Source organism: Rattus norvegicus, chromosome 16, assembly GCF_036323735.1.
Source record: "Rattus norvegicus strain BN/NHsdMcwi chromosome 16, GRCr8, whole genome shotgun sequence".
Classification (NCBI taxonomy): Eukaryota; Metazoa; Chordata; class Mammalia; order Rodentia; family Muridae; genus Rattus; species Rattus norvegicus.
Window position 1 is genome coordinate 65,177,829 of NC_086034.1, and position 25,164 is coordinate 65,202,992.

Below are 25,164 nucleotides of genomic sequence, written 5' to 3' on the forward strand. Positions count from 1 at the left end.
TCCACTGCAACGTGGGTCGTGGGGAACTGAACTCTGGTCCTCAACTTACATGGCAAGTGCTTTATCCACTTAGTCACCTCATCAGCCCAAAACACACTTACATTTTTAAAACGATGTATTTATTTATTTAATTATTTTTAATGTATGAGTGTTTTACCAGCATGTATGTGTGCCTGGTGCTTTTGGAAGCCAGATGAGATACTAAGTCCCCTGCTACTGGTGTTGTAGAAGGTTGTGAGCTGCCATATGGTCCTCCGGAAGAGCAGCCAGTGCTTTTAACCTCTTAGCCACCTCTCCACCCCACCCCACGAATACATACTTCTGAATGAATGAATGAATGAATGAATGAATGAATGAATGGTTTTAAGTTGCTGTCACTTCTTGCTTTTCATAGAATGTCTTCCCAATCACTATTCTCTTTCTTTTTATCCCTACCAATCTAAAACTGGCGTCACATGTCACCAATAAACCAAGAAGAAAAGAGTCCCATGAAATTTGGAAATGACCTGACATAAATAAATAAATCCTTCTGTTTTCCTACTGTATACACACAAACACACGCACACACACACTCACACACACACATACACACTCTCTCACGCACACACACACACACACACACACTCTCTCTCTCTCTCTCTCTCTCTCACACACACACACACACACACACACACACACACACATAAACTCAGAAAACACGCAGGATCTCAGGACAACAGGCCAAGTGGCAACAACAATCATTTGCTAAAGGCATGCGGGTGTGGTTTCTGTATTGGGAAGTAGTTAATCAGGGTAGCCAATCCTGTGGGATGGCTGGTTGGACAACGCGTTCCTATGAGTGGAATAGACATTCATCCTATAAATCTCACATTCTGTGTGTAAGTGGAAAACGTAGAGTCTGTCAGTTCTCAGGTTGACCCAGTTTACAAACCCAAATCTTTGAATAACAGCCGGACTACTTCCTCTTTTGGAAAGATCTGGTCCCACTGCCCTAATTTTACATTTACAGAGAATTCTATTGTTGTAGGTTGATGTCATTATGCAGCAAGGCGGGCCCAGGATAAGGTGAAGCCTATCACTGGACAAGAAGGAAGGGTGGGCGGGGAAAAGTCTAGGAAGAAGGGAGGAGGAGGGGCAAAGGAGGAAGATGGAGATGACAGAGGAAGACGATTCCGATCCAGGTGGTTTAGGTCAATTTTATCTTGTCTAGGTGAGCGGTTTCTATTTTTACTAATTGGCAGTGCATTTATTCTGTGGATGTATTGTAAATTGAGAATTTAACTATAAATCTGATTGTCGGGTTACAGTTTATTGAGTCTTGATTTTACCAGGTGGCTGGGAGTTTATACTTTAACCAGGAGGCGGTTGCTGGAAGTGTGGGCAGAGCTGCTGCTGGACTTCTAGAACCATGATTTCGCCGGGTAGCTGGAACCAGAGTGCGCAGTTAGTAGAGAGCCGCCAGGAGAGATATTAATCTGAGATAAATTAGTGCTAGTTCAAATGGCCCACGGGAGCCAGAACTATAAAGAGAGCGTGATCCCCAGACTGGAACTGTTCCCGCCCCTTTTTTACATCTTGTACTAGAGTCCCTTAGGGGAAAGACTTCAGAAACACTGGTTCTAAACAGACACTATTCCGAACACAAAATCTCACTGTGGAGAGCCAGAGTGGGCGTCTTCTGGAGCATGTCATGGTCCTCATGGGTCTCTGAATCCATCCCATAGATCAGAGAATAGACCTATTTAGCAGCTGGCAGAATTTCCGCACATGACTAAAGGTTATGATGGGAGAGTCTATCTGTGTCTACTTGGTCACATTATAAACCAAAAACAGTACCACATGGGTAAGCCCCATTCCACCCCCATGCAGAAGTCAGATGGATCCTGGGAGAATGACAATGGTCTGTCATAGTCCTAACCACATGGTAACTCGAGTTGCAACTCTTGTACCAGATATGGGGCAGGCTAGCCTAAAATCTGGGTCTCTTCTTGGTTTGGGCTCCACACATCCCTCTTCCAAGAATGCACTTGGGAGCCTGAGTCCCTTACCTGCATGTGCTACCTTCCACACTCTTTACTCTGAACAACGCATCCACCTACCTGACAGCAAGCCAGCCCCCACATTTATGAGGCCACACACCCTGCCCCCCATGCTCTGAATAGTGAAAGAAGTTATCTGCTCCCTTAATAACCATTAAACGTGGACAGATTCTACCAGATAATACTTCACCACTTGCGTCCCCTAAGAGGGCAGGCAGGCTAATCTGCCGAACTGGTTTTGGATTCACGTATAAGGGAAATTCTGTTTTCAAAGTGAACCTTCAAGGAAAATCCCATTTACCAAATATACCTGTGCACAGTCAGGTGTGCATTCTATTGTAATCAGATATAACATGGCAAGGGACATTTACAGAAACTGTTATGTAAATCTGTCAAAACCACCCAAGCTAGGTACGCCCCTAAAAGCAAAACTCTGCTTGAATCCCGTAAAAGAAAGCCCCTAGGAATGGTGGGGTCATTTAAATACCTTCATTCGTGTGGTCTGCTGTTAATCTTGATTGTATTCCTAACCTATACTGCCATTTCACTTAAAAATATTTATGGAGCTGGAGAGATGACTCAGTGGTTAATAGCACTTACTGCTCTTCCAGAGGACCCAAGTTCCTTTCTAAACACCAATCACACACAGGCAGCTCACAACTGTAACTCCACCTCCAAGGGATCCAACACCTTTGGCCTCTGATGGTTTGAGTAGGGGTGGCCCCACTGGCTCATGTATCTGAATGCTTGGTCATTAGGGAATGGGTAGTACTTCAGAGGAATTAGGAGGTGTGGCCTCGTTGGAGTAGTCATGGAGGAAATGTGTCTCTGGGGATGGGTTTTGGGGTTTCAAACACTCAAGCCAGGCCAGTATCTCTCTCTTCTTCCTGCTGCCTGCGGATCCAGATGTAGAACTCTCAGCTACTTCTGCATCAGGTCTGCCTGCATGATGCCATGTTTCCCGTGATGGTGAAAATAAACTAGACCTTTGAAACTTTAAGCCAGCTCCAATTAAAAGCTTCCCTTAGTAAGAATTTCAGTGGTCTTGGTGTCTCTTCACAGCAAGAGAACATTAAGACACCTAGTACGTACCTGTTGATCTAGCAAGGCTTTTTGTCCACATTACAAAAAAGGGCCACTAAGCAGACTGCTTACAGCTGGCCAGAACTTGTCTCAGGGATGTATCCTCCAGTCTGTCACAGTCTGATTCGCAACAAATTGGACTGTTTTCCCTCCCACACTGGTCCATTCCATTGAAGACAAAACACTGTCTGGACCAAGTAAACACAAGTCCTATTGAGTGAACTTTTCCTGTGAAGATGTAAAAAAATATCTTCTTACCCAGATAGGGAATCGCAACAGGTCAAAACAACGCTCTCTACCAAAGGTCAACTTGGCCAACCCATGAGTTAAGAGTTCCTTACAGGGTCATAGGTAAACCCACAAAGAGCCAACCCACTGTGAATCTCACACAGGTGAAGACTTCCCCAGTGCTGTGTAGATGGAGTCCCTCTCTTAACCTTCCACACTCGAGGGCCTCCTGAGACCACGTGATTATCTTCAGCTGGGTGAGAATTTGACTCAGCTGTCACACATGCAGGCGAAGGTGGCTGAGGTCTCAGGTGAAGGCTGATAACCCTCCACTCCTGCCTTTTACAAGGAAGGACAAATGGGCTCTCCATCTTGAGTGCCTTGCCCTAGGTCACAGCTGCTTTGATGAAGGTGGTAATGAAGATGTTAGGCTCAAATGGCACTGCTCTTCAAGTACCAACAACTGTACCGGTGAGACATTTACCAGCCAGGAGCGGAAGTAAATCCAATGAAAACGCAGTAGCCTACTAACCCAGGCAAAATGTTAGCGGTCTACCAATGTACAGTATGTAGTGACAATTTCTTCTATTTTTTTTTCCAGACAGGGTTTCTCTGTGCAGTCCTGGCCATCCTGGAAGTCACTCAGTAGACCTGGTCAGCTTCAAACTCATAAAGATACACCATGGCCCAGTGGAGATACCCTTTTTAGGTACGTAATTAGATGGTCTAATTTGGCCCTTCTCTCCTGAGGAAGAGGCACAGCATCCAGCAGGCTTCTGGTGAGGTGTGTAGAATGAGAGGGCTCTGCACAGATGCGGGGGACCAAACAGGGCGCCAGGCCATATGGGCCAAAAGATCAGATGGTTCATTAAGGGGCAGGCACAGAAGCTGTTTGAAGCCCCTCAAGCTAAACTGTACTGCAAGCTTCTGGTTTTTTGTCTGTTTTGTTTGGATTTTGGTCTTTTTTTTTTTTTAATTTACATTTCAAAGGTTATCCCCTTTCCTCCACCCAACCACCCACCCCTTCCTGCTTCCCGACCCTGACATTCCCCTAAACTGGGAGGTCCAGCCTTGGCAGGACCAAGGGCTTCTCCCTCTGGTGCCCAACAAGGCCATCCTCTGCTACATATGCAACTGGAGCCATGGGTCAGTCTATGTATACTCTTTGGGTAGTGGTTTAGTCCCTGGGAGCTCTGGCTGGTTGGCATTGTAGTTCTTATGGGGTTGCAAGACCCTTCAGCTCCTTCAAACCTTTCTCTAACTCCTCCAACAGGGACCCCGTTCTCAGTTCAATGGTTTGCTGTTAGCATTCACCTCTGTATTTGTCATGCTCTGGTAGAGCCTCTCAGGAGACAGCTATATCAGGCTCCTGTCAGCATGCACTTCTTGGCATCAGCAATATTATCTGGGTTTGGTGGCTGTATGTATACGGGCTGGATCCCCAGGTGGAGCAGGCTCTGAATGACCGTTCAGTCTTTACTCCAAACTTTGTCTCCATATCTCCTCCTGTGAATATTTTGTTCTACCTTTTAAGGACTGAAGCATCCGCACTTTGGTCGTCCCTCTTCTTGAGCTTCATGTGGTTTATGGATTGTATATTGGGTGATCTGAGCTGTTGGGCTAAAATCCACTTATCAGTGAGTGCATACCATGGGTGTATTTTTTTGTTTGTTTGTTTGTTTTGTTTTTCTGTGATTGGGTTACCTCACTCAGGATATTTTCTAGTTCCATCCATTTGCCTAAGAATTTCATGAAGTCATTGTTTTTAATAGCAGAGTAGTACTCCATTGTGTAAATGTACTATATTTTCTGTATCCATTCCTCTGTTGAAGGGCATCTGGGTTCTTTCCAGCTTCTGGCTATTATAAATAAGGCTGCTATGAACACAGGGGAGCATGTGTCTTTGTTATATGTTGGGGCATCTTTTGGGTATATGCCCAAGAGAGGTATAGCTGGGTCCTTAGGTAGTTTAATGTCCAATTTTCTGAGGAACCTTCAGACTGATTTCCAGAATGGTTGTACCAGTTTGCAATCCCACCAACAATGGAGGAGTGTTCCTCTTTTTCCACATCCTTGCCAGCATCTGTTGTCACCTGAGTTTTTTATCTTAGCCATTCTCACTGGTCTGAGGTGGAGCAAGCTTCTGTTTTAAGATACTACATCTTGGGGTAGTTTGTTACCCAGCAACACAACACTCTGGCCATTTCTCCAGCTCTTACCTTCTTTTCCAAAGTCACTAGAACTTCTAACAATGCGTAATTACAGTGACAATATCCCATTTCCGGAAGAGAGCTCCAACCTAAGGCTTTTATCTCAATTATTAGTAGGACCTCTTTGATTCTTCAAGGTGCCCCCTTCTGTCAATAAACCTCACAGCTGTCCTGTGCGTCACTGTCCTGTTATTTGTTCAGAAACATTTTTACTCATGCAGGGTATGGAGATGTATGCACAGTGTCACATTTGGTAGGCTGTGGCAGGAGGATCGCAAGTGTGGGCTATCTTGGGCTACATGGCAGATCCTTGTTCATATTTGCATTTGGGGTTATGAAGGGCTGTCAAGTCACGGCACCTCAAGGGCTAGGCTAGTCTGAGGACGGATGAGGACATAGTCTGTTGGTTTACTGTGGACCCATGCGGGACCACAAGGACACCAGTGGGAATAAGGGATAGGGCTCAGGATGTGGCTCTGTAGCAGAGCCTGTATCCTGTGTATTCAAGGCCCTGGGCTCCATCCCCAGCACTAAAGACCAGGATAAACACACATATACTGTGTTGGAATGGCGCTGGCTCTTGGAGCCTTCTCTCCCAGCAGAGGTATTCCTCAACTTTGGTACATGTGCAGAATAAGATTGGCAGCCCCAGTGGAGCCCAGAAACTTGGCACACTATTTTTCAGGTTACTGAGAGCAGGGAACACTTGTACCCATCGAAAATCCATATCTGGAGATCCTATTTTATTCCCACCACAAACACATAATATAGTTACCAATGCACTTGTATTTCATCGGCGCTGGGTCCACCCCAGAAGTCAGCGCGGATGCTGACTGTGGGCACTCAGAAAGTCACCCAGGATAAGCTTAACAAAAAACCCAGTCGCACTGTATTGTTCATGAAACCTACTAAGGAGGAGGAATTTGTTTTCTCAGCTGATAAAGACAACAGAATTAGGGATATAACATGTGCGCCCACAACACACACACACACACACACACACACACACACCCTTTTTGTTAAAAGAAAGGGTCTCATGTGACCCAGGTTGTCTGTTACTCCTGGCCACTCCCTCTCCAGAGCTGGTGTGTACCACCATACCTGGTGTGCTGGCTGGTTTTGTGTGTCAACTTGACACAAGCTGGAGTTATCACAGAGAAAGGGGCCTCAGTTGAGGAAATGCCTCTATGAGACCCAGCTGTAAGGCATTTTCACAATTAGTGATCGAGGGGAGGAATGGCCTAGCCCATTGTGGGTGGTGCCATCCCTGGGCTGGTGGTCCTGGGTTCTATAAGAAACCAAGTTGAGCAAGCCAGGGGAAGCAAGCTAGTAAACAGTACCCTCCATGGCCTCTGTATCAGCTCCTGCCTCCAGGTTCCTACCCTGTTTGAGTTCCTGTTCTGACTTCCTTTGGTGATGAACAGCAATGTGGAAGTGTAAGCTGAATGGTTTCCTCCCCAACTTGCTTCTTGGTCATGATGTTTGTGTAGGAATAGGAACCCTGACTAAGACACCTGGCCTATGTTATTTTCCCAGGCTGCTCTTCCACTATCCGCTGAGACTGTCTGTTATATCCCAGGGACTTCACGATTTTGCTTTGTTTTCTTTTCTTTTCTTTTAAAGATTTCACTTGTTTCATGTGTTAAAAGCGTTTTACCTGGGTATGTAGTTATACACCATGTGTAATACCTTCAAAGGCCAGAAGAGGGAGTCAGACCTCCTGGCCCTGAAGTTACAGATGGCTGAGAGCCAGCACCGAGGAGCTGGAAGCCCAACTGAGTCCTCTGCAAAAGCCAGAAGCACTGAAAGTTTTAAAGAGACTTCTTCCCCACAGATGTTGGTATCTGTTCTCCCACTGTGAAAAGTCTTAGAAAATAAACTGATAGCAGTACAGTTCATAACAAATTTTATAGGACAATGCAGTGAATTTCAAATTTTTGGAATAGTTTTCATTAAAAAAAAAAAAAACAACACAGAAATACTGAAACGCCTGACGGAACCGGGATTACTCAGAAGGAAGGGCCCTTGGGTGGCCTTCCCTCCTGCACACAGTCATCTCCAGGAAACTTCTCCTTTACCAGCCTCAGTCTCCTAACCTTAACGCACTTCATTTCATGAAAATAATGCAAACCATTTAAACATCACTAAAGACAGAAGAACAGAGGTAGCATCCTCTCGGGGCAGCTTTCCCATACAGAAACACCAGGTCGAAAAGCACACATGTATTCTGTACACTTGCATATTTATAGATGGAGACTTACCATCATATAAAACTAGCAAGCTAGGCCGGGAGAGGCCACGCATGCCCAGAACTGCAGCGCTCATGAGGCTGTAGCTGGAGGATTTTGAGTTGTTTGAGCTTACCCTGGGCTGCACAGAAAAAAAAAAAAAAAAATTAGCTGCTATAGTCATCCGTCAGGTGTGCTAACTTCCGTGTACTTCATATATTTAAACTTGGAATGAGGCCAAAGCAAGAAAAACACAAAGAACACAGGCTGTTAATTAAAAAAAAAAATCAAAATGCTAACTAGTGTAAATATTATCACATGAAAACCAACCCCGGATTAACAAAACAACCTTATGATTAGACACTTAAGACCTCGATTTTTTGCTTAACTAGAAATTTACACCACCAGAAGTTCCTGATTAAAATACAGAAATCTATAAAGCTGGCGCAGGACGTAAACTTGATTGGTTCCTCCCAGAGGCCCACTGGTCGGACCGCTAGCCACGAGTCCCGGGGCTCTCAGCGCAGTGTGACCAGCTCTTCTGAAGAGGTAGGATGAATGGCGACCGTATTGTCGAAGTCGGCCTTGGTGGCCCCCATTTTCACTGCTACAGCGAAGCCCTGAAGCATCTCATCGCAGCCAATCCCCTGCATATGGATGCCAACCACCTGGGAGAAAACAGAAATTATGGACGGACGTCAGATCCGGGATAAATACGATAGCTCAGGGGGCAGAACGCGTGGATGGAATGTCCGAAACCACACTAAAATTCTAATCGTCTTTCTAATCCAAGTCAGTGCAGGTAAGCCCAGGAGGCCCTCTGCAGCCTGCTCCAGGGTTTCCTTCCGGCACATGCCTTGCTTTCTTCCTGTCCCATGCACTTCTCTTTGAACACGATTGTCTCTGGCTCTTGCTGTATAAGCCTGGCCTAACCTCAAACTCCTGATCCTCCAGCCTCAGCCTCCTCAGTGCTGAGATCATGAGCTACACCACCATGCCAAGACCCTGGCAGAATGTGAAGAGAGAGGGCAGGGCCCTGCTGACTCTGAGGTGGCAACTGCAGGCCCTGAGGATGGATCTGGGCAGAGGCTGTGTTTTATTGCCACGAGCCCCTCTCCTCTGCTGTTCCGAGTCTCTGTTTCTGCCAGTCTAAGATGCTGAACTAAAAACCACAGACTATGTCTTGGAGCTTGAAGTCCCTCAAATCAGATATATAACTTGTAATAAATATACACTGAAAACTATTACTATAGCCAAAATTTTAAAATACACTTTTTTAAAAGACTTATTTGTTTTATTTATATGAGTACCCTGCTGCTGTCTTCAGACACACCAGAAGAGGGCGTCACATCCCATTACAGGTGGTTGAGAGCTACCATGTGGTTGCTGGGAATTGAACTCAGGACCTCTGGAAGAGCAGTCAGTGCTCCTAACCGCTGAGCCATCTCCTCAGCCCCTTAACAGACATTTGCATTGATGTTTCTTTCACTGTGTGTGGGGGGAGGCTGTAGAGACAGTGCACGTACAGGGGAGGAGTCAGCAGACACGTGGGCTATTTTCAGTATCAGGGGGAGGTCAGGGGAATCTCCTGGGAGTTGGCTCTCTGTGACAACCTATGGAATCAGGGGACCGGTGCTATCATCAGGCCTTTCAGCAAGCACCTCTACCTGTTGGGTCATCTCATAACATAATGTCACAGCCAGGTACTGGCGGCGTGTGGTACGGATCTTACAACTGGGGAGGATGAGGCACAAAGATCAGGATATCTGGACCAGGCTATGTGGTAAGAGCTAGTTTCAAAAATCCAAGCAAACAGGAATACTCCATGTAAGCCTAATCCTCTACACATGGGCACGTCCTCCTTAGGATTTAATCCGACCGGAAGGAAAGGCTCAGTAAGCGTGAGAATCAGAACTAAACCTATCTTTAAAACTAGAATAAAAACCCATTCAAATCCTGCTCGAAACTCTACTGAGAGATCACACAACACCCACCGAAGTAGCTACGTGAAGAAGACACTGGTGGGGCTGGAGAGATGACTCAGTGGTTAAGAGCACAAGCTATTTTCCTAGAGGACCCAGGTTCAATTCCCAGCAACCACATAGCAGCTCACAACTGTCTGCAACTCCAGGGGTTGGGACACCCTCACACAGGTGACAAGCAGTCAAGTCACCAATGTACATTAAATAAAAATAAATATTATTTAAGAAAAAATAAAAAAGATGTAGGGGAAATGGAAAATCAGGGAGGCAGAAAATCCTTCGAAACACCAGAACCCATTTGGTGGACCCTCAGAAAGTTAAACCAAGAGACAGTTAACTTTCAAAAACTGATCGACTAAATTTCCACTCACTGTTTTAGTACTTTAAATTTTGTCTTATTTTTGAAACACACTTACCACTACATTTTTAAAGGATTTATTTCACATTTATGTATTTGTCTGCGGCTCTGTGACTCTGTACACATGGCCCCCAATAGGCCAGAAGAAGGTTCCAGATCCCCTTCGAGCTAAAGTGACAGGTGGCTGAGAACCACCTGACTAATGTGGGTGCCTGCCACAAGGCCGTCTTTCCAGGACCCCTTTACCACTATTTCTGAGCTTCCTGTCTCTTTGGAGCGGCGGTCAATCATCTTTATCTTTACGACAGTCATTACGTCTTGCAATGCTGAGAATAGAACCTCACTTTAAAAGAGGAACAGAATCTCTCTTCAAAGGTGAGGAACTCAGAACCCCCCTAAGAAACCCCATTTCCCCAGTACCTTCTCCTCTTTGTTGGCACAAACCATCTTCATCACGCATTTCGTCTTCCTCGTGGTCACAGCGTGATACATCGGGGTGAAGGCGGTCGAGTAGATTTTCACATTGTCTTTGCCATACTTATGGACGGCTTCATCTACAACGCACGCACGAGAAGGAAAATCTGCATCAAAAACTATTTCAGAGAGCTACGAGAGAGTGGTAGCCAGAGACAGACCTGAGTCAAACGAACAAGAAGCAACCAACCATACCGAAGTAAAGGGCATTCTACAAAATAAACATCTGTGTCACATCAGACACGGAGGAGCTGTGCCTCTGACTGAATGAGACCAAGCTGCCTGCAGTAGGCTGTGCTAGACCGAATTCTGGACTGTGAGTGGGCGGTGCTGTGATTCAAATGATATTTGAGATGGCTGGCAAAAACTGCCCAAAGTCTTAAGTTTAAATAATACTATGTGAATTGATGTTTTCCCATCTTAAAACTTCATGTAAGTGAAGACCTGTGTTCTTAAATAAGGTGTGGGAGAGATGGCTCGGTGGTTAAGAGCACCGACTGCTCTTCCAGAGGTCCTGAGTTCAATTCCCAGCAACTACATGGTGGCTCACAACCATCTGTAATGAGGATCCAATGCCCTCTTCTGGTGTGTCTGAAGACAGCTACAGTGTACTCATGTACATAAAATAAATAAATACATTTTTTTAAAAGATGTACAGTGTGTATATAGGCTGTAAAATGATAAGGAAAAATAATAAGGACACAGGGGAGTCCTTTGTAATCTTTTGTCAACTTTTAGGTTATTTAGGTATAAAGAGGGGGAGGGGGAATTACCCTCTCCAAGCACTCCTGGCTTGAGAACTGCGACTGCAGACTAAACAAAAGTGTCCCTGTGACCTGGGAGACGGCTATTTGGGCCGATGACAGTTTAGAGAAGAAACCACGAATTACCTACCCTCATTTTAAAATGCCTACCTTCAGTGAGCCCCACTGTCCCGATAGGCGGGTGGCTGAAGACCACGGTAGGGATGTTGTCATAGTCCAACCTGGAATCTTCTTTGCCCTCAAAAAGTCTATGGGCGAGTTTCCGGCCAGCAGCGATCGCAACTACAATGACAGGAAAGACAGTCTCGGTTTTACTGTGTGTTTTAACATGGCGGCTCTATCCTAACAGCCACTTACTGGTCTGGCGCACCTCTGACCGAACTCTCCATCAATGCCACTCACGTGTCTACTTTAGCATAATGGATACCGAGAGTTACCGTCAGGAACCACTCAAAACTATGGGCTTAACAAGCCCTGCATTCCTCGTCCCCGAGAAGTGGACCTACTTAATGAGGACATTCGCTTTCGGCAGGATATTTATAATGTATAGAACAAACCAGTTTGACCCGTTTTTATTTCTACTTCGGTAAGGTGATTTTTTTTTTTTGTAACTAAAAAGCTTGCTTATGTTTAACCTGTTTTCATGCCTATGTCTTCTCCTTAAAAGGCCCGAGTCCAAAAAGTATATCAGTTATTAATTTACTGATATGAAATTAGTGGGTTTTTTTTTCCCTAAGACAAGCTAGTAGTAGACATCTTTAGATGATGCGAGGGTGTTTTTCAAAGTCTTGTCAAAGGACGTAAGATTTCGGTTAGGATAACTATTTCAAGAGATCTGACGCACAGCATGGTAACTACTGTTATTAATATAATTATGCAATTAAGTACACGATATATTGCATATTAAAAACTGTCCAGAGTAGTCAGTGACGCACGCCTCGAATCACAGCACTTGGGTGGCAGAAACAAGGGGATCCCTGAGTTTGAGGCCAGCCTAGTTGAGGGAGTTCCAGGACAGCCAGAACTACAACAGAGAAACCCTGCCTTGAAAGATCATAAAAACCAACCAACCAAAAAGCAACCCAAATGAAAAGCCACTGAGCGTGGATTTTAATTATTTTTTGAAATAAAAAAAGCAAGCTCTCCACAAGGATGGGAAATACTTTAAAACATCATATTGTGTGCCACCAATATCTCACTTTTACTTAAAACAATGGAGAAAGAGAGTGGACTTTCACGCTGAGGTAAGACATTAGGACATTTGAAGAGTCAGGTGAGGTCTCACAGACGGACAGACCAAGAGCAGAAAATGACACAGCAGCCGGCTGTGGCAGACGTCTTGGATGTTTCTGAAGTGGGTTGAGGCACAGGAGTGAAGGCAAGGGCATCAGCACTAGAGAAACCGACCCCTCTCACACAAGCACGCCAACTGTCTGAGTCTTCAGAAGGTAACCTGTACGAAAGGTCTTCTCTGTTAAGGCTTAGCTAAAATGTCAAGGCCTGGGTAACTGGTACCTATTACCCACCGTTCTGTGTGGTTACTACTACTATAAGGAAACTCTCTCATGCTTTGGTTAACTGCAGATTCTGTTATATTCCGTGCTTTGGTGTTCTTGGAAACCAATCACAATAAAGGTCACTATTGTGTATAGTTAGACACAATAAGCCTGGACCCAAACCAACCACTAGGCAACACCTTCCTGCATCTGTGTATGAGCGTTTATGTTTTTTGCTCTTATAAAGCCGCCTCTAGGATAGACCCCAACATGAGAGACACCTGCACCAGTGTAAGAAGCTATTGGGAGTAAGACTTCCATCTTGAGTAGGGGTCAAGTAAAGTTTAAGTTTTAAGACCAAGACCTCCCTGAGAACTGACGCCCTACTTGGCATAGAGAGACATGTACGTGGGTAACTGATATCCTGGTTGGCAAGTTAAGACAAGAATGTTAGACGACACAACAAGTCGTCACAGTTGAATACCCCCACCAAGGAGGACTAGATAATGTACCACAAAGACATGTTCCTAAGGAAGTCCTCATCCCTAAATCCTGCCTGGTGATTTAACTTGGCACAGATGTTTGTGGATTTCAAGGCTTCAAAGCTCTGTAGGAACCTGGCTCATGGTCACAGCCAGCTCCTGAGTCTGGTCTGTGGCCAAATGCTCAAAACCTGCCCCTGTCTGACTGAGATCAGTGTGTGCGTGGTTTGTGAGGTGACTCCTGGACCCCAACATTCTTTATGAGGATCTCAGAATTTGCTAATCATGTAACTAATCATCCTTGTCCACTTGAATGGATTTAGAATGAACCGGGAGACAGAGCCCTTGACTATGAGGAGTTTTCCAGAGAGGTTTAACTGAGGAGAGTGGACCCACCCTGAATATGGGCAGCAACATCCCTTGGGCTGGCATCCTGGAGCAGACAGAGGGAAAGAGGAAAAGGAAAGCTGAACATTAACATTTGTCTCTCTGCTTCGTGGGCACAGACGCAATGTGACCAGCAGCCACATGCTCCTGCTGCCTTGCCCTGCCCACTGTGATGGACTGAGGATCTGACACCCTAGAGCCAAGACAAGCCCTTCCTTCCATTGACTTTTTCAGTATTTTGTGACAGCAATGGGAAAGATCAACACAGCTAAGGAGTAATGGATTTTATTGAGAAAATGTGCGGTATCTGGCCTCCATCTACTTCAATGACAAGGAAGTGAGCTCTTTTAATGCTGCTGTCAGGACTGTGACTGTGAAAAGCTGGGCAGGTTTAGAGAGCACACAGGCCTCTCCTCCTGAGAAGGAAGAAGCATTACCTGGGGTGAGAAGTGCTTTCCCACAGACATCGCCCACGGCATAGACGCCTTTGACATTGGTATTCTGGAACTCGTCCACTAGGATATGGCCTTTGTCATCAGTCTGAATCCCCTAAAATCACAAAGGGACACCTGGTTAATACTGAGGCCATCTATAATGGTACATCAGCTCCAGAAACTCACAGGACTTAACAGTAACATGTAGCTCACTTGGGGTCGACCTGTCCACAGCTTCCTTAATGTAAAAGATGGACGGTCTTGTTGATTACTGAGGTGCTTTAAGGGATGAGACTGATCCAGTGGGCATGAAGAGGAATCACAAACAGTAACAGAGAAAAGAAAACGAACAGGGAGTGGCAGTTCATCCATTTAACCCAAGTATTTGGGAAGCAAAGGCAGGCAGATCGGAGTTCGAGACCAGCCTGGTCTACAGAGTGAGTTTCAGGGCAACCAGGGCTACACAGAGAAACCCTGTCTTGAAATACCAAAAGAAGAGGAAGAGGAGGAGGAAGAAGAAGAAAAAGAAATATACTATCATACTTGACACCCTGGAGTTCCTCTGATACAATGCTAATATATAAATGCTTGCCAGGAAGCTTTGGAAAGAGAAACTTCAACTAAGAAAATGTTCCCGGGGTTGGGGATTTAGCTCAGTGGTAGAGCGCTTGCCTAGGAAGCGCAAGGCCCTGGGTTCGGTCCCCAGCTCCGAAAAAAAGAACCAAAAAAAAAAAAAAAGAAAAAAGAAAAAAGAAAATGTTCCCATCAGATTGGCTTGTGGGCAAGCCTCTAGGACTTGCTGATGGATGTGGGTGGGGCCAGTTCACTGGGGGCGGGGCCGCCCAGGCAGGTGATGACACATGGTGTAAGAGCAAGCGATGAGAAGAAGCAAGCCAGTACACAGCACTCCTCCAAGGCCTCTGTACCGAGAACTGATGCCACCAGGCTCCTGCCTGGAGCTCCAGCCCTGACTTCTCTGGATGACGTTCTATGAACGATAAGCTGAAATAAACCCACCCTCCCCGGGTTGCTCTTGATCATGGTGTTTTGTCACAGCCATAGGAAACTCTCTCCGCTGTCTAGAGGGTCACAACCTGAACAGTCACCAGAGGCATTCCCTTTTCAAGGTACCGTCTTACTTTTAACAATCTAAGCAAAGTCTGCATTCTACTCCAAACCACGCTGTTCTGCACAACCGAACAGACTTCCTTTTCTGTCGGGTCATCTCTCCTCTAAGAAGTATTTGCTTACTTTGTAGCTTTGCAGAGCTGAGAGAGATAGTGTTCTAGCATGAGAAGGAGAGGAGAAGCATTGTGGCTTCTGCAGAGACACACAGTGCCTAAGAACAGTCATTGAGCTGGAGGCCATTCTGGTCTACTTAGCCAATTCCAAGGCCGGCCATCACTACAGTAAGACCCAGTCTCAAAATCAAATGAATATCTATATTTATTTATACAAATCTACATACAGATATTCATTTTATATTGATATATATTAATTATATAACCTATATTACATGTATAATATATATTCATATGTGTGTATGTATGTATGTATGTATACACACACACATACAAATATAATCTTTGGAGCTGGGATATGGCTACATGGTACAGTACAAGCTAGGCCTGTACCAGACCCCAGCTCTGACTCCCAGCACCACTGAAGGAGAAACAGTCACATCCTTTGGACCCAGACAGACCGGGCTGAACCCCAAACTTGTCACTCACCAGTTGTGAGATTTTACATATGTAACTATTTCACAATATATATTTGAGCTCCTATTGCAAATGAGTTCAACTTGGCCACTAAAACACAGTAGTGAGCTGGACAGACTCCTATGCCAGCCCGGTGAGTTATCTGACCCTGTTTCCTGGTTTCCTCACCCTTCAGTTACTGGCAAGGTTTCCTAGGTGAGCAATGTGCTGTCAAGACTGGCACGCAGTGGCCATTCAATGTGCATTCAACAGACCTATCCAAACTTGTAATCAGAAGACGATGAAAAGAAAAAAAAACCCAAACAAACAAAAAAATGGGGTTGGGGATTTAGCTCAGTGGTAGAGCACTTGCCTAGCAAGCTCAAGGCCCTGGGTTCAGTCCCCAGCTCCAGAAAAAAAATTAAAAAAACAAAACAAAACAAAAACAAACAAACAAACAAAAAACACCAAACAAACAGAAGACGATGAACCTTCTTATGAGCTGGGTAAACACATAGGCTGATAGAGCACTTGTCCGGCATGTTGAAGCCTTGGGTTGGATCCCCCACATCAGTGCATGCCTGAAATTCCAGAACTTGGGAAGTAGAGGCAGGAGGATAAGAAATTCAAAGGTGAAGTCAGGAAGATAGTTCTGTAGGTAAAAAGCTCGCCAGGCAAGCAAGAAGATCCGAGTTCAATCCCCGTGACGTAGGGACAAGCCAGGTGTAGCAGTGATCACAGAGCTTAGGAGGCAGGGACAAGACGATCCCTGGGGCCTGCTGACCGTGGGCAAGCTATACCCTCAGAAAGAGACAGACAGCGAGGTAGAGAGCAGTTGAGGAAGACACCAGTCAGTCTCTGGCCACTACAAGCAACACACGTATATACATGAACACATACACACAGATTCAACACATAAGGACAAGAACTGGAAGGGAAAGGAGCGGGGAGGTGGGTCTCACAAGGAAACCATTGTTAGTTTTCCAAAAGTTGTTTTTCAAATTCAGCAAATAAAAGAGCAGGAGTGAGAGAGACATACTCTTCATGTAAGGCCGGCTGGGTGGCTCAGTGGTAAAGGTGCTTGCTGACAATCCTGATTGGACCTGAGTTCAATACCCAGGACCTACATGGTGGAAGGAAAGACCAGAGTTCTGGAAGTTATCTGGCCTGCACACAGGCACACAGCATAAACATACACACACTTTCACAAATGAATAAACATAATAAAAAAAATCCCAGTCAATCTGCTTGCACAGTGGACCTACAAACATTCCATCTTCACACCCAAGTTTTAATTAAATCTCATTAAAGACTGAAAACAAGCCAAGCCCCAGATATTTTATTCATTAAAATGTTGAAGGCTCCAGGCCTGCTGGCCAGTGACTGGAATCCCAGCACTTGGGAAGTGGAAGCAGGAGGTCCAGAAGTTCAAGGTCATCGTCAGTCATCCTTTATCGAGAATGAGGCTAGCCTGGGCTATATAGACTGAGTCTAAGGCTAGCCCAGGAAACTTAGAGACCATGTCTTAATAAAAAAAACAAAAGAGGAAATGGAGGGCTAAGACCTCCCTCTGTGGCAGAGTATCTGGACAGCGTGTGGGAGGCTTCTGATTCAATCCTTATCACTGCCAACAAGAACGGAGAGGGAAGAGGGGAACAGGAAGTGGCAGGAAGTTGTGACAGTACGTATCCATTGGTCCCAACATTTAGAAGTCTTCTAGAAGGAAGCCAACCAGGAAATGGTGGCATGGTCTGGATCAGATCCCTCTAACTGACAAGATACCTGGCCTGGGGTGAGGGCCTAGAAAGGAGAAGTGTCTAAGTATTCATGACAGAGCTCATGGACGGGTATGCGAAAGACCACAGCCCTCTGAGGAGATCGAAGGCCACCAGGACGGACAGACCAAGTCTCATTAATTAATTAAATGATAAGCTTACCAGTTTATTTAGATTCAGGCCCTTAGAATTTGGGTCCCGTCCAATGGCCCAGAGCAGGCAATCGACATCTGGAATCGTGGTCACGGTGGGTTTCCTACCGGGAAGTGCAGTAACCACATGGAGTTCCAAGCCCGATGGGGTCTTCTTTACTTCCTTAACCTATTTTAAAAAAATGTGTTACGTATGGGTGGGAGGAGAGGGGAGAAGGTAATAGTATCAAAGCAAAGCAGAGGAAATTGGGTTTTCCCCTCAGTACTAGAGACTAAACCCAGGACTCCATTCATGCTAGGCAAACATTCAACCACTGGGCTAGACCCCCACCCTCCTTTTACTTTTTTTGGGACAGGATCTCACTAATGGCATAGGCTGGCCTTAAACTTAACTCTGTAGTTCAGACATGCCTTGAACTCATGATTCTCCTGTCTCAGCTTACAGAGTAGCTGGGAGTGTAGACCTAAGTCACCAAGTATATATAAAGCCAGATATCTGTGTTTTCTGTTTTGTTTTTGAGACAGAATCTCAAATCTATATCCCAGACTGACCTAAAGTCTTCTATCAAATTTTCTGCCCCAGACTCCTAGGTGCTGGGACTACAAGCTTGATCCATTATAACCCAGTTAGAAGTTTTCACACTTACAGCTGAAACAGGTATTTAATTTTGGCCAAAGGCTGCAGACACTAAACTCCCCAGAGCCAGTCCTGGTTCCTTGATTGTCTGATTCTTCCAATGGCCAGGAGTCACATGGGACGGTTTAATAAGAATGGTCCCCATAGGGGCCTTAGCTTGGTCCCAACCTGAACCCCCAAGGCAAAGGAGGGGATGAAAATCACAGAACGCTTGGATAAGGAAGTCTGTATGAGCTAGTGGTTCATTCCCGCTTATTAAGAATTATAACAGGCTGGAGAGATTGCTCAGCGGTTAAGAGCACCGACTACTCTTTCAGAGGTCCTGAGTTCAATTCCCAGCAACCGCATGGTGGCTCACAACCATCTGTAAAGGGATCTGATGCCCTCTTCTGGTCTGTCTGAAGACAGCTACAGGGTACCAACATAAAATAAATAAATAAATCTTAAAAGAAAAAAAAAAAGAATTAAAACATCATGTATTCTATTTGCAGAGGGAACATGGGACAGTATCAGCCAAAAACCATCACACAAGGGGACAAGGTCAGTGGGAAGCTAATAAAGTCACAGACTGAGCACACAGTGGCCTTTGGGACTGACTGATACCGGTACTCTGTAAGGGTGAAGAGTTGGGTTCCTAGGATCTGAAGCCGCAGCTCCCCAAGGCCCTGGCTTCAGGCCATTACCGGCCTGGCCAAGCATATTCTGGGTGTTAGACAAGAATTATGCACCTTTTCCCATACATTAGGGCCTCAGGAAAAGCCTTGGGTTGGCCTGGCTCCCAACATGTTCCCTAGTTGGGTGGAACCGTTTCAGAAAGGATCAGGAGTGTGGCCTTACTGGAGGGGATGTGTCCCTGGGAATAGAGTGTGGGTTTTCAGAAGTCCAAGCCAGGCCCACCAGTAGGTCTGTCTGTCTTTTTGTCTGTCTGTCTCTCTGCCTGCTGCTTGTGGATAAAATGTAATCTCATTAACTACTGCTCCAGCACATGCCTGCCTACCTGCTGCCATGATCCCGTAAACTCACTCTCTGAAGCTGAGCAAACCCCCAGTCAATTAAATGCTTTCTTTTTTAAGTTGGTCATGATGTGTCTTCACAGCAACAGAACAGTAACTAAGCCAGCACAGAAATGCTATAGCATTAAATCTATATGAATTTTTATTAATTAGTTAACTAATTAATTAATTTCTGGGGCCAGTGAGGTGGTCACAGGACCTGAGTCTGGGTCCAAGCATATGGGGAAGCTCATAGTTAACTGCCTGTAAGCTCACCTCTGCAGAAATCTAACACTCTGGCCTCCCCTCCAAGGATACCTATACTCGTGTGTGTGTGTGTGTGTGTGTGTGTGTGTGTGTGTGTGTGCGCGCGCGCGCGCGCGCGCGCGCGCGCGAGTGGGTGTGCGTGTGTGTTTTGATTTCATGTATGTCCTGTGCATCACCTGTGTGCCATGCCTACAGAGGCCAGAAGAGGGCATCCTATCCCTTGGAACTGAAGTTACTGTCACCCATGAGCTGCCATCCCCATATAGCCCAAGTGTATCTTGAATACCTCAAGTCACCTTCAGGTTCTTATCATGCCAAGCACATGTAAATGTCATGTAATGACTGTTTGCTAGACTGTATTGTTTACAGAAGAATGAACAACAACAACACCCTGTCCCTGTCAGCAGAGGCACCCTTTCACTTCCAATCTTTACAGTCCAGGTGCGGATGGACACGCAGAGACCGTCCTTGCCGGTCCCCAGCTACCGTAAGGAAGGTCTCCAGGGTGGAGCGGATGGAAACCCTTCATCTCTGCATCCTCAGGGCACGCTGTCATTTACTACTCTCCTCAACACAGGCTATGCTGAAAGGGTAGCACAGACCTGAAGAGGCTAGTGCCCTAGAAAAATTCTACTGAAAGTAAGCAATTTCCCGAGAAAGAAAATACTTGGTAATGCTTTGATTAAATCAAATAAAATAGATAAAATACTTTGTAAAAACCATATGCTTGGAAACTGGATTTTTTGCTATGTCCTGAAAAATCTGAAAAATACGGTGTGCAAAAAGGAACACGAGCCATCATGTGGATGCCAGGATTTGAACTCAGGACCTCAGAGCAATCAGTGTTCTTAGCCACTGAGCCATCTCTCCAGCACCGAAGTACAGCTTTTTAAGATAGAAAAATTTGGCAGAAGCTGGGTGTGGCAGTGCACATCCATAACACCAGCACCTGGGAGGCTGAAGCAGGAGGCTCCTGAGTTCAAGTCTAGCCTGGACTACAAAGCAAGACCCTATCCAGTGACCGTATCGGGTGGGTGTAGGTAGGAGTGTGGGTGTGGGGGTATAGAGTGGGTATAGGTGTGGGGTGTGGGTATAGGTGTGGGGTGTAGGTGTGGGGTGTAGGTGTGGGTGTAGGGTATAGGTGTGGGGTGTGGGGTGTAGGTGTAGGGTATAGGTGTTGGGTATAGGTGTGGGTGTAGGGTATAGGTGTGGGGTGTAGGGTGTAGGTAGGGGGTGCACTGCTAGAGACAGCTCAGAGGTTAAGAACACTGGCTGCTCAGAGTCAATTCTCAGCACCCACATGGCCACTCACTCACAACTGTCTGTAACTCTAATACCACGGGATCTGATACACCCTTCTGCTCTTCCAAGTCACCAGGCAAACACACAGCACACAGACATCCACAAAGGCAAAACACCTACACACATTAAGAAGAGAGAGAGGAAGGAAGTCGCTGGCACAGGAATCAGAAGCAGGCTAAGCTGCAGTAGAGGAAGCACACGCCTCGGGCTGCCCGGAGGGTATCTCAGTGGTCAAACCCTCTCCCAGGATCTCCTGCTCTACCCTTAGCCCTGAAAGTGACTGACGGGCCGCACCCATGTACCTGTGAGAACTTCAACACCTCCACGCCAGCGTTCTCCAGCTCCTCGGTGCAGTTGGAACTGATGAGTGAATCAAAGCTTCTAAGCACCTGCATTTACCATGGGCAGCACAGGGATGGACGGTGGGAAAGACGAAAACCTGATTAGAGCCAAGCAGCACAGGCCTGGGTGTGCCGTTCCAGTGCCCTGTTATCCTGCCTGCTCCGCACATGCTCACACTGGCACACTTAGCAGACATCCACTAGCCTATGTCACCAGTCTGTACTGTACTCGGTTTCATCAACACCTGTTAGAGTTCTGGAACATGAATGGTCAAACGTCAGACCTCGACTAACTTCACGTTCCTCTCCTTCTGTTCTCCTTTCTTTTTCTTTCTTCCCCTCTGAGGAAAACTCTTTCACTTATCCTGTGAGAAACAGTAGCTACAGCCAGCATTTTAAACTTTTAAACTGGTGGAAGTGAATGTGTGTGTGTGTGCGCGCACGGGGGTATGGTGGGGGGTGGGGTGGACACAAAAATCTGGCAACAGAAAGAAAATTTTTCTGAATATAGTATGACCCAAACTTAATTACGAACCAAATGGACAAAGACTTCATCATACCATGGATCTAAACACATCACACGTGCCACTTAGTGCCAATGACCACTGAAAACTTCGGGTCAGGTTTAGGACTACTCTATGTGAGGCCTGCAGTTACAAAGCTCTTAAGAGTTCTTAAGAGCCGTAGGCTCTTACAGAGACATACATATTCCTACCATCACTTCTTAGCATGTTAGGGTAAACCAGTGTAGTTTGGACGGTGCTGTATTAGAATGTTCATTCTAGAGTTTACAAACCTGACCACACTGCCTGTAGCGATTTGAGCGGGCATCCCACACAGGCTCAGATATCTGAGTACTGGGTCTCCTGTCAGTGCTGATGTTTGGTGGTGGTGGGGTTAGTTCAAGAGGCACAGCCTTGCTGGAGGAGCAGCTCTGAGGAGGTAAGGCCTCAGGACACTGCCAGCTCACTCTTTCTGCTTCCTGTTGGTGGCTGACCTCTCAGCTTTGGCCATCACGCCTGCCATTTGTGGCCACAATGTCCTGCCACAATGGGTTCTTTTCCCTCTGGAACAGTAAGCCAAACTCAACTCCTCCTCACAGAGCCTTTGGTCCTGGTGGTGCCACCAACCGAGAGCCGCTAACGCACTCTCTATCCCTACCGAAGAGTCAAACGTCAAAGTGAGCCTGATTCTTTTCTAAAGAGAGAGATACTGGGTATCCAGATAATAACGGGAAGTGGTTTCAGGGTGTGTTCTGAGTCTGACTCTGGGCACTGTGAAACGCGAAATCGACAGGTAAATACACTTGAGCAAGTTGACCTAGAACCCACAGTGGAAAGAGGAACTACTCCCAACAGCTGTCCCCTGACCTCCACCCAGGCAGCATGGTATACACCCATCACACACACATATCATAAACACACAACGATAAATTAAATTAAAAATTAAAAACCAGGTGATCTCTAGTTTTTTTGAAAAGAAAAAAGTTTTCCTCTAATAAGGAAAAAAACAAAATCAAGGAAAGGAGACAGGAGCTAGGACTTACCTTATCATGCCTGATCATAAGAGACGTCTTGGAGCCCAGGGCGGAGAGGATGCCCGCAATCTCCACGGCAATGTAACCGGCACCCACAATAACGCTGCGGCTGAAAGGCAAGCAAAGGGCGACCGTTTCTTAAACTGATTTGGAATGGCTTTAGTTAGTACAGTTAGCTTACAGTTAGTATAGTTAGCTTAGTTAGTACAGACTAACACGCTTCCCTCAGGCTCTTTGCCCACTTTAAAAAGCATTTTAAAATGTTTTTTTTTTTTTTTTAACATTTTATGAGCAACATGGTGACGTGCACCGAGATTCCAGCATTTGGGAGCAGAGGCAGCCTGGGGGGAGTTCGAGGCCATCCAGAGCTACATAGCAGGACCCCATTCACAGGCAGAACAAAACAAGTTTCTCTCATGGAAGAAAGAAAGATATTTTTATTTGACATTGAAGTTCCTCGTATCCTATTTTCATTTATTCATTATTTATTTAGAGCCGGTCGCTGTATCCCAGTCAGCTAATACGTAGCTGAGACAGGTCCTGAACTCCTCCATACATAAATCTAAGGGAGTCTTTATTTTCAGGGCTGGGGACATCTCCTTGGTCATTATTCAGTTCTATTAATCCTTGAAGCACGATCAAAGGCCAATTTAAGAGAGCCATTTTAAGTCAGGCATGGTGGCTCATGCCGGGGGATTACTGGCATTTGGGTGGCCCAGGCATCAGTTGAATTCGACTTCCTGAATATATTCTGATTTAACAAAAGAGCTTAAGCCTCCGTTAAATGCTTGGATGAATGTCTGCATCGATGGTGGAGAAATGCTGTTGCTTGAGGATTACTTTGGGCTACAGGTTTTCCAAGGCTCCGAACATGCCCCTCCCTCTGTTGCGACACATGGGAAGTATTTAGAGGAAAAGTAGATGAACCCTCCTCCAGTACTATCCGTAGAAGTGCCAGCCTACAGAGGCTTCCTGGCCCGGCTGAGGGATAAAGAACCCAGATGGACACAAATGACCAGCGAGGACCCCCTCACCCTCAAGTCTGAGCACAACTCAGTTTCCACCCTAAACCCTGCGAACCAGCTCCCTTGCATCCCTGTCCCTCATTCCTGTCTCTTCCTTTCCATGTCCCCCCCACCTGCTTTTGATGCTGATAGGGTATAACCCAGGGCCCTTTCCAAACTAGGCACACTTTGCCTCTGAGCTGTATCTCCAGCCTTAAAAACAACAACAAAATGTTTAAAGACTGGCCTTGCCAAACGGCCAAGGCTGCCTCTGAGTCTGTTCAACAGGGAGCTTGAATCTGCAATCCTATGGCTTCAGCCTCCAGAGTAGCTGGGCTTATAAATCCGCACACCGTAAGGGCTGGCCCATGAAGAATTTCTAAAGAAAGAAACACACCCTCAAGTTTGTCAAAGAGGAATACTTGAGAGTAGAGAGCTTAGAAACCATGGTGGATGCCTGAAAGATGGGTATTTTTGCAAGGGTTGGGGACAAGTGCAAGGGACAGGTTACCATCACACAGCTTCCTCTGAGAGCTGCGAGCAGCCCAGGGCTTCCCCAGAGCTCCCACTGGTGCCTTAACCTCACCCTGTCACTACAGTGTACAGCTACCACATGTGGCCTTCCAGAGGGTTCGAGCTGCCCACCCCATCCAGTCATAAGCCCTCAGGTAAATATGAAATCCTTCAGGGATTAGCATTAGTTCCTCACATACAGGATTTGTTCAAGACTATAGGTTATAATAAAAGAGAAAACCTTACAAGAGAATGAAAAAAAATAATGTCTAAGAAATAGCTTTGGATCTTTCTAGGTAGCCCAGGTTGGCCTTGAACTCATCCTACGGCAAGCTATCCCCCTGCCTCAGCCTTCCAAGTAATCAGGAGCACAGGGTTGCAACTGGATATTCTTTGTTTTTTTTTTTTTTTTTTTTTTTTGTTTTTTTTTTTTTTTTTGACACAAGGGTTGCCACAGGTTACCCAGCCTAGCCTGGAATGTCTAGGTTCCAGCCATTCTCCACTCTGGCCTCCTAAGCAAATGGGAGCACAGGCAAAAGGCACGATGCCCACCTCAGCTGTGAACTTCCTTCTGTTCCCAGAGCCTTCTTTTTTTTTTTTTTCTTTTTTTTTTGGAGCTGGGGACCGAACCCAGGGCCTTGCGCTTCCTAGGTAAGCGCTCTACCACTGAGCTAAATCCCCAGCCCCTCCAGAGCCTTTTTTAATGGCCTGAATGAATTCATTCATTAAGCCTGTATTCATATCAATAAAAGTGTACTGTTGGGGTTGGGGATTTAGCTCAG

At 45.9% G+C, this 25,164-nt stretch overlaps 1 protein-coding gene and 1 long non-coding RNA gene across 3 annotated transcripts in view; one reads left to right on the plus strand and one right to left on the minus strand.

Moving 5' to 3' along the window:
• Positions 1–1,113: 1,113 nt before the first annotated feature.
• On the plus strand, positions 1,114–14,044 carry LOC120097494 (uncharacterized). The gene is made up of 3 exons (XR_005494931.2): positions 1,114–1,210; positions 3,952–4,059; positions 13,668–14,044. It is a non-coding gene; the product is annotated as an uncharacterized LOC120097494 (long non-coding RNA).
• The window catches only part of Gsr (glutathione-disulfide reductase), a 43,169-nt gene continuing 25,750 nt past the window's right edge, over positions 7,746–25,164 (minus strand). The window contains exons 7-13 of one of the 2 annotated variants that reach the window (NM_053906.2): positions 22,875–22,974; positions 21,290–21,376; positions 17,800–17,958; positions 14,169–14,280; positions 11,517–11,648; positions 10,549–10,682; positions 7,746–8,456 (exon numbers count right to left, since the gene is read on the minus strand). In NM_053906.2, coding sequence (NP_446358.2) covers positions 8,307–8,456; positions 10,549–10,682; positions 11,517–11,648; positions 14,169–14,280; positions 17,800–17,958; positions 21,290–21,376; positions 22,875–22,974 — 874 coding nt within the window. In that variant the 3' untranslated portion in view covers positions 7,746–8,306. The remainder of the gene's footprint in view (positions 8,457–10,548; positions 10,683–11,516; positions 11,649–14,168; positions 14,281–17,799; positions 17,959–21,289; positions 21,377–22,874; positions 22,975–25,164) is intronic. The other variant, XR_005494529.2, reaches the window with a different exon arrangement.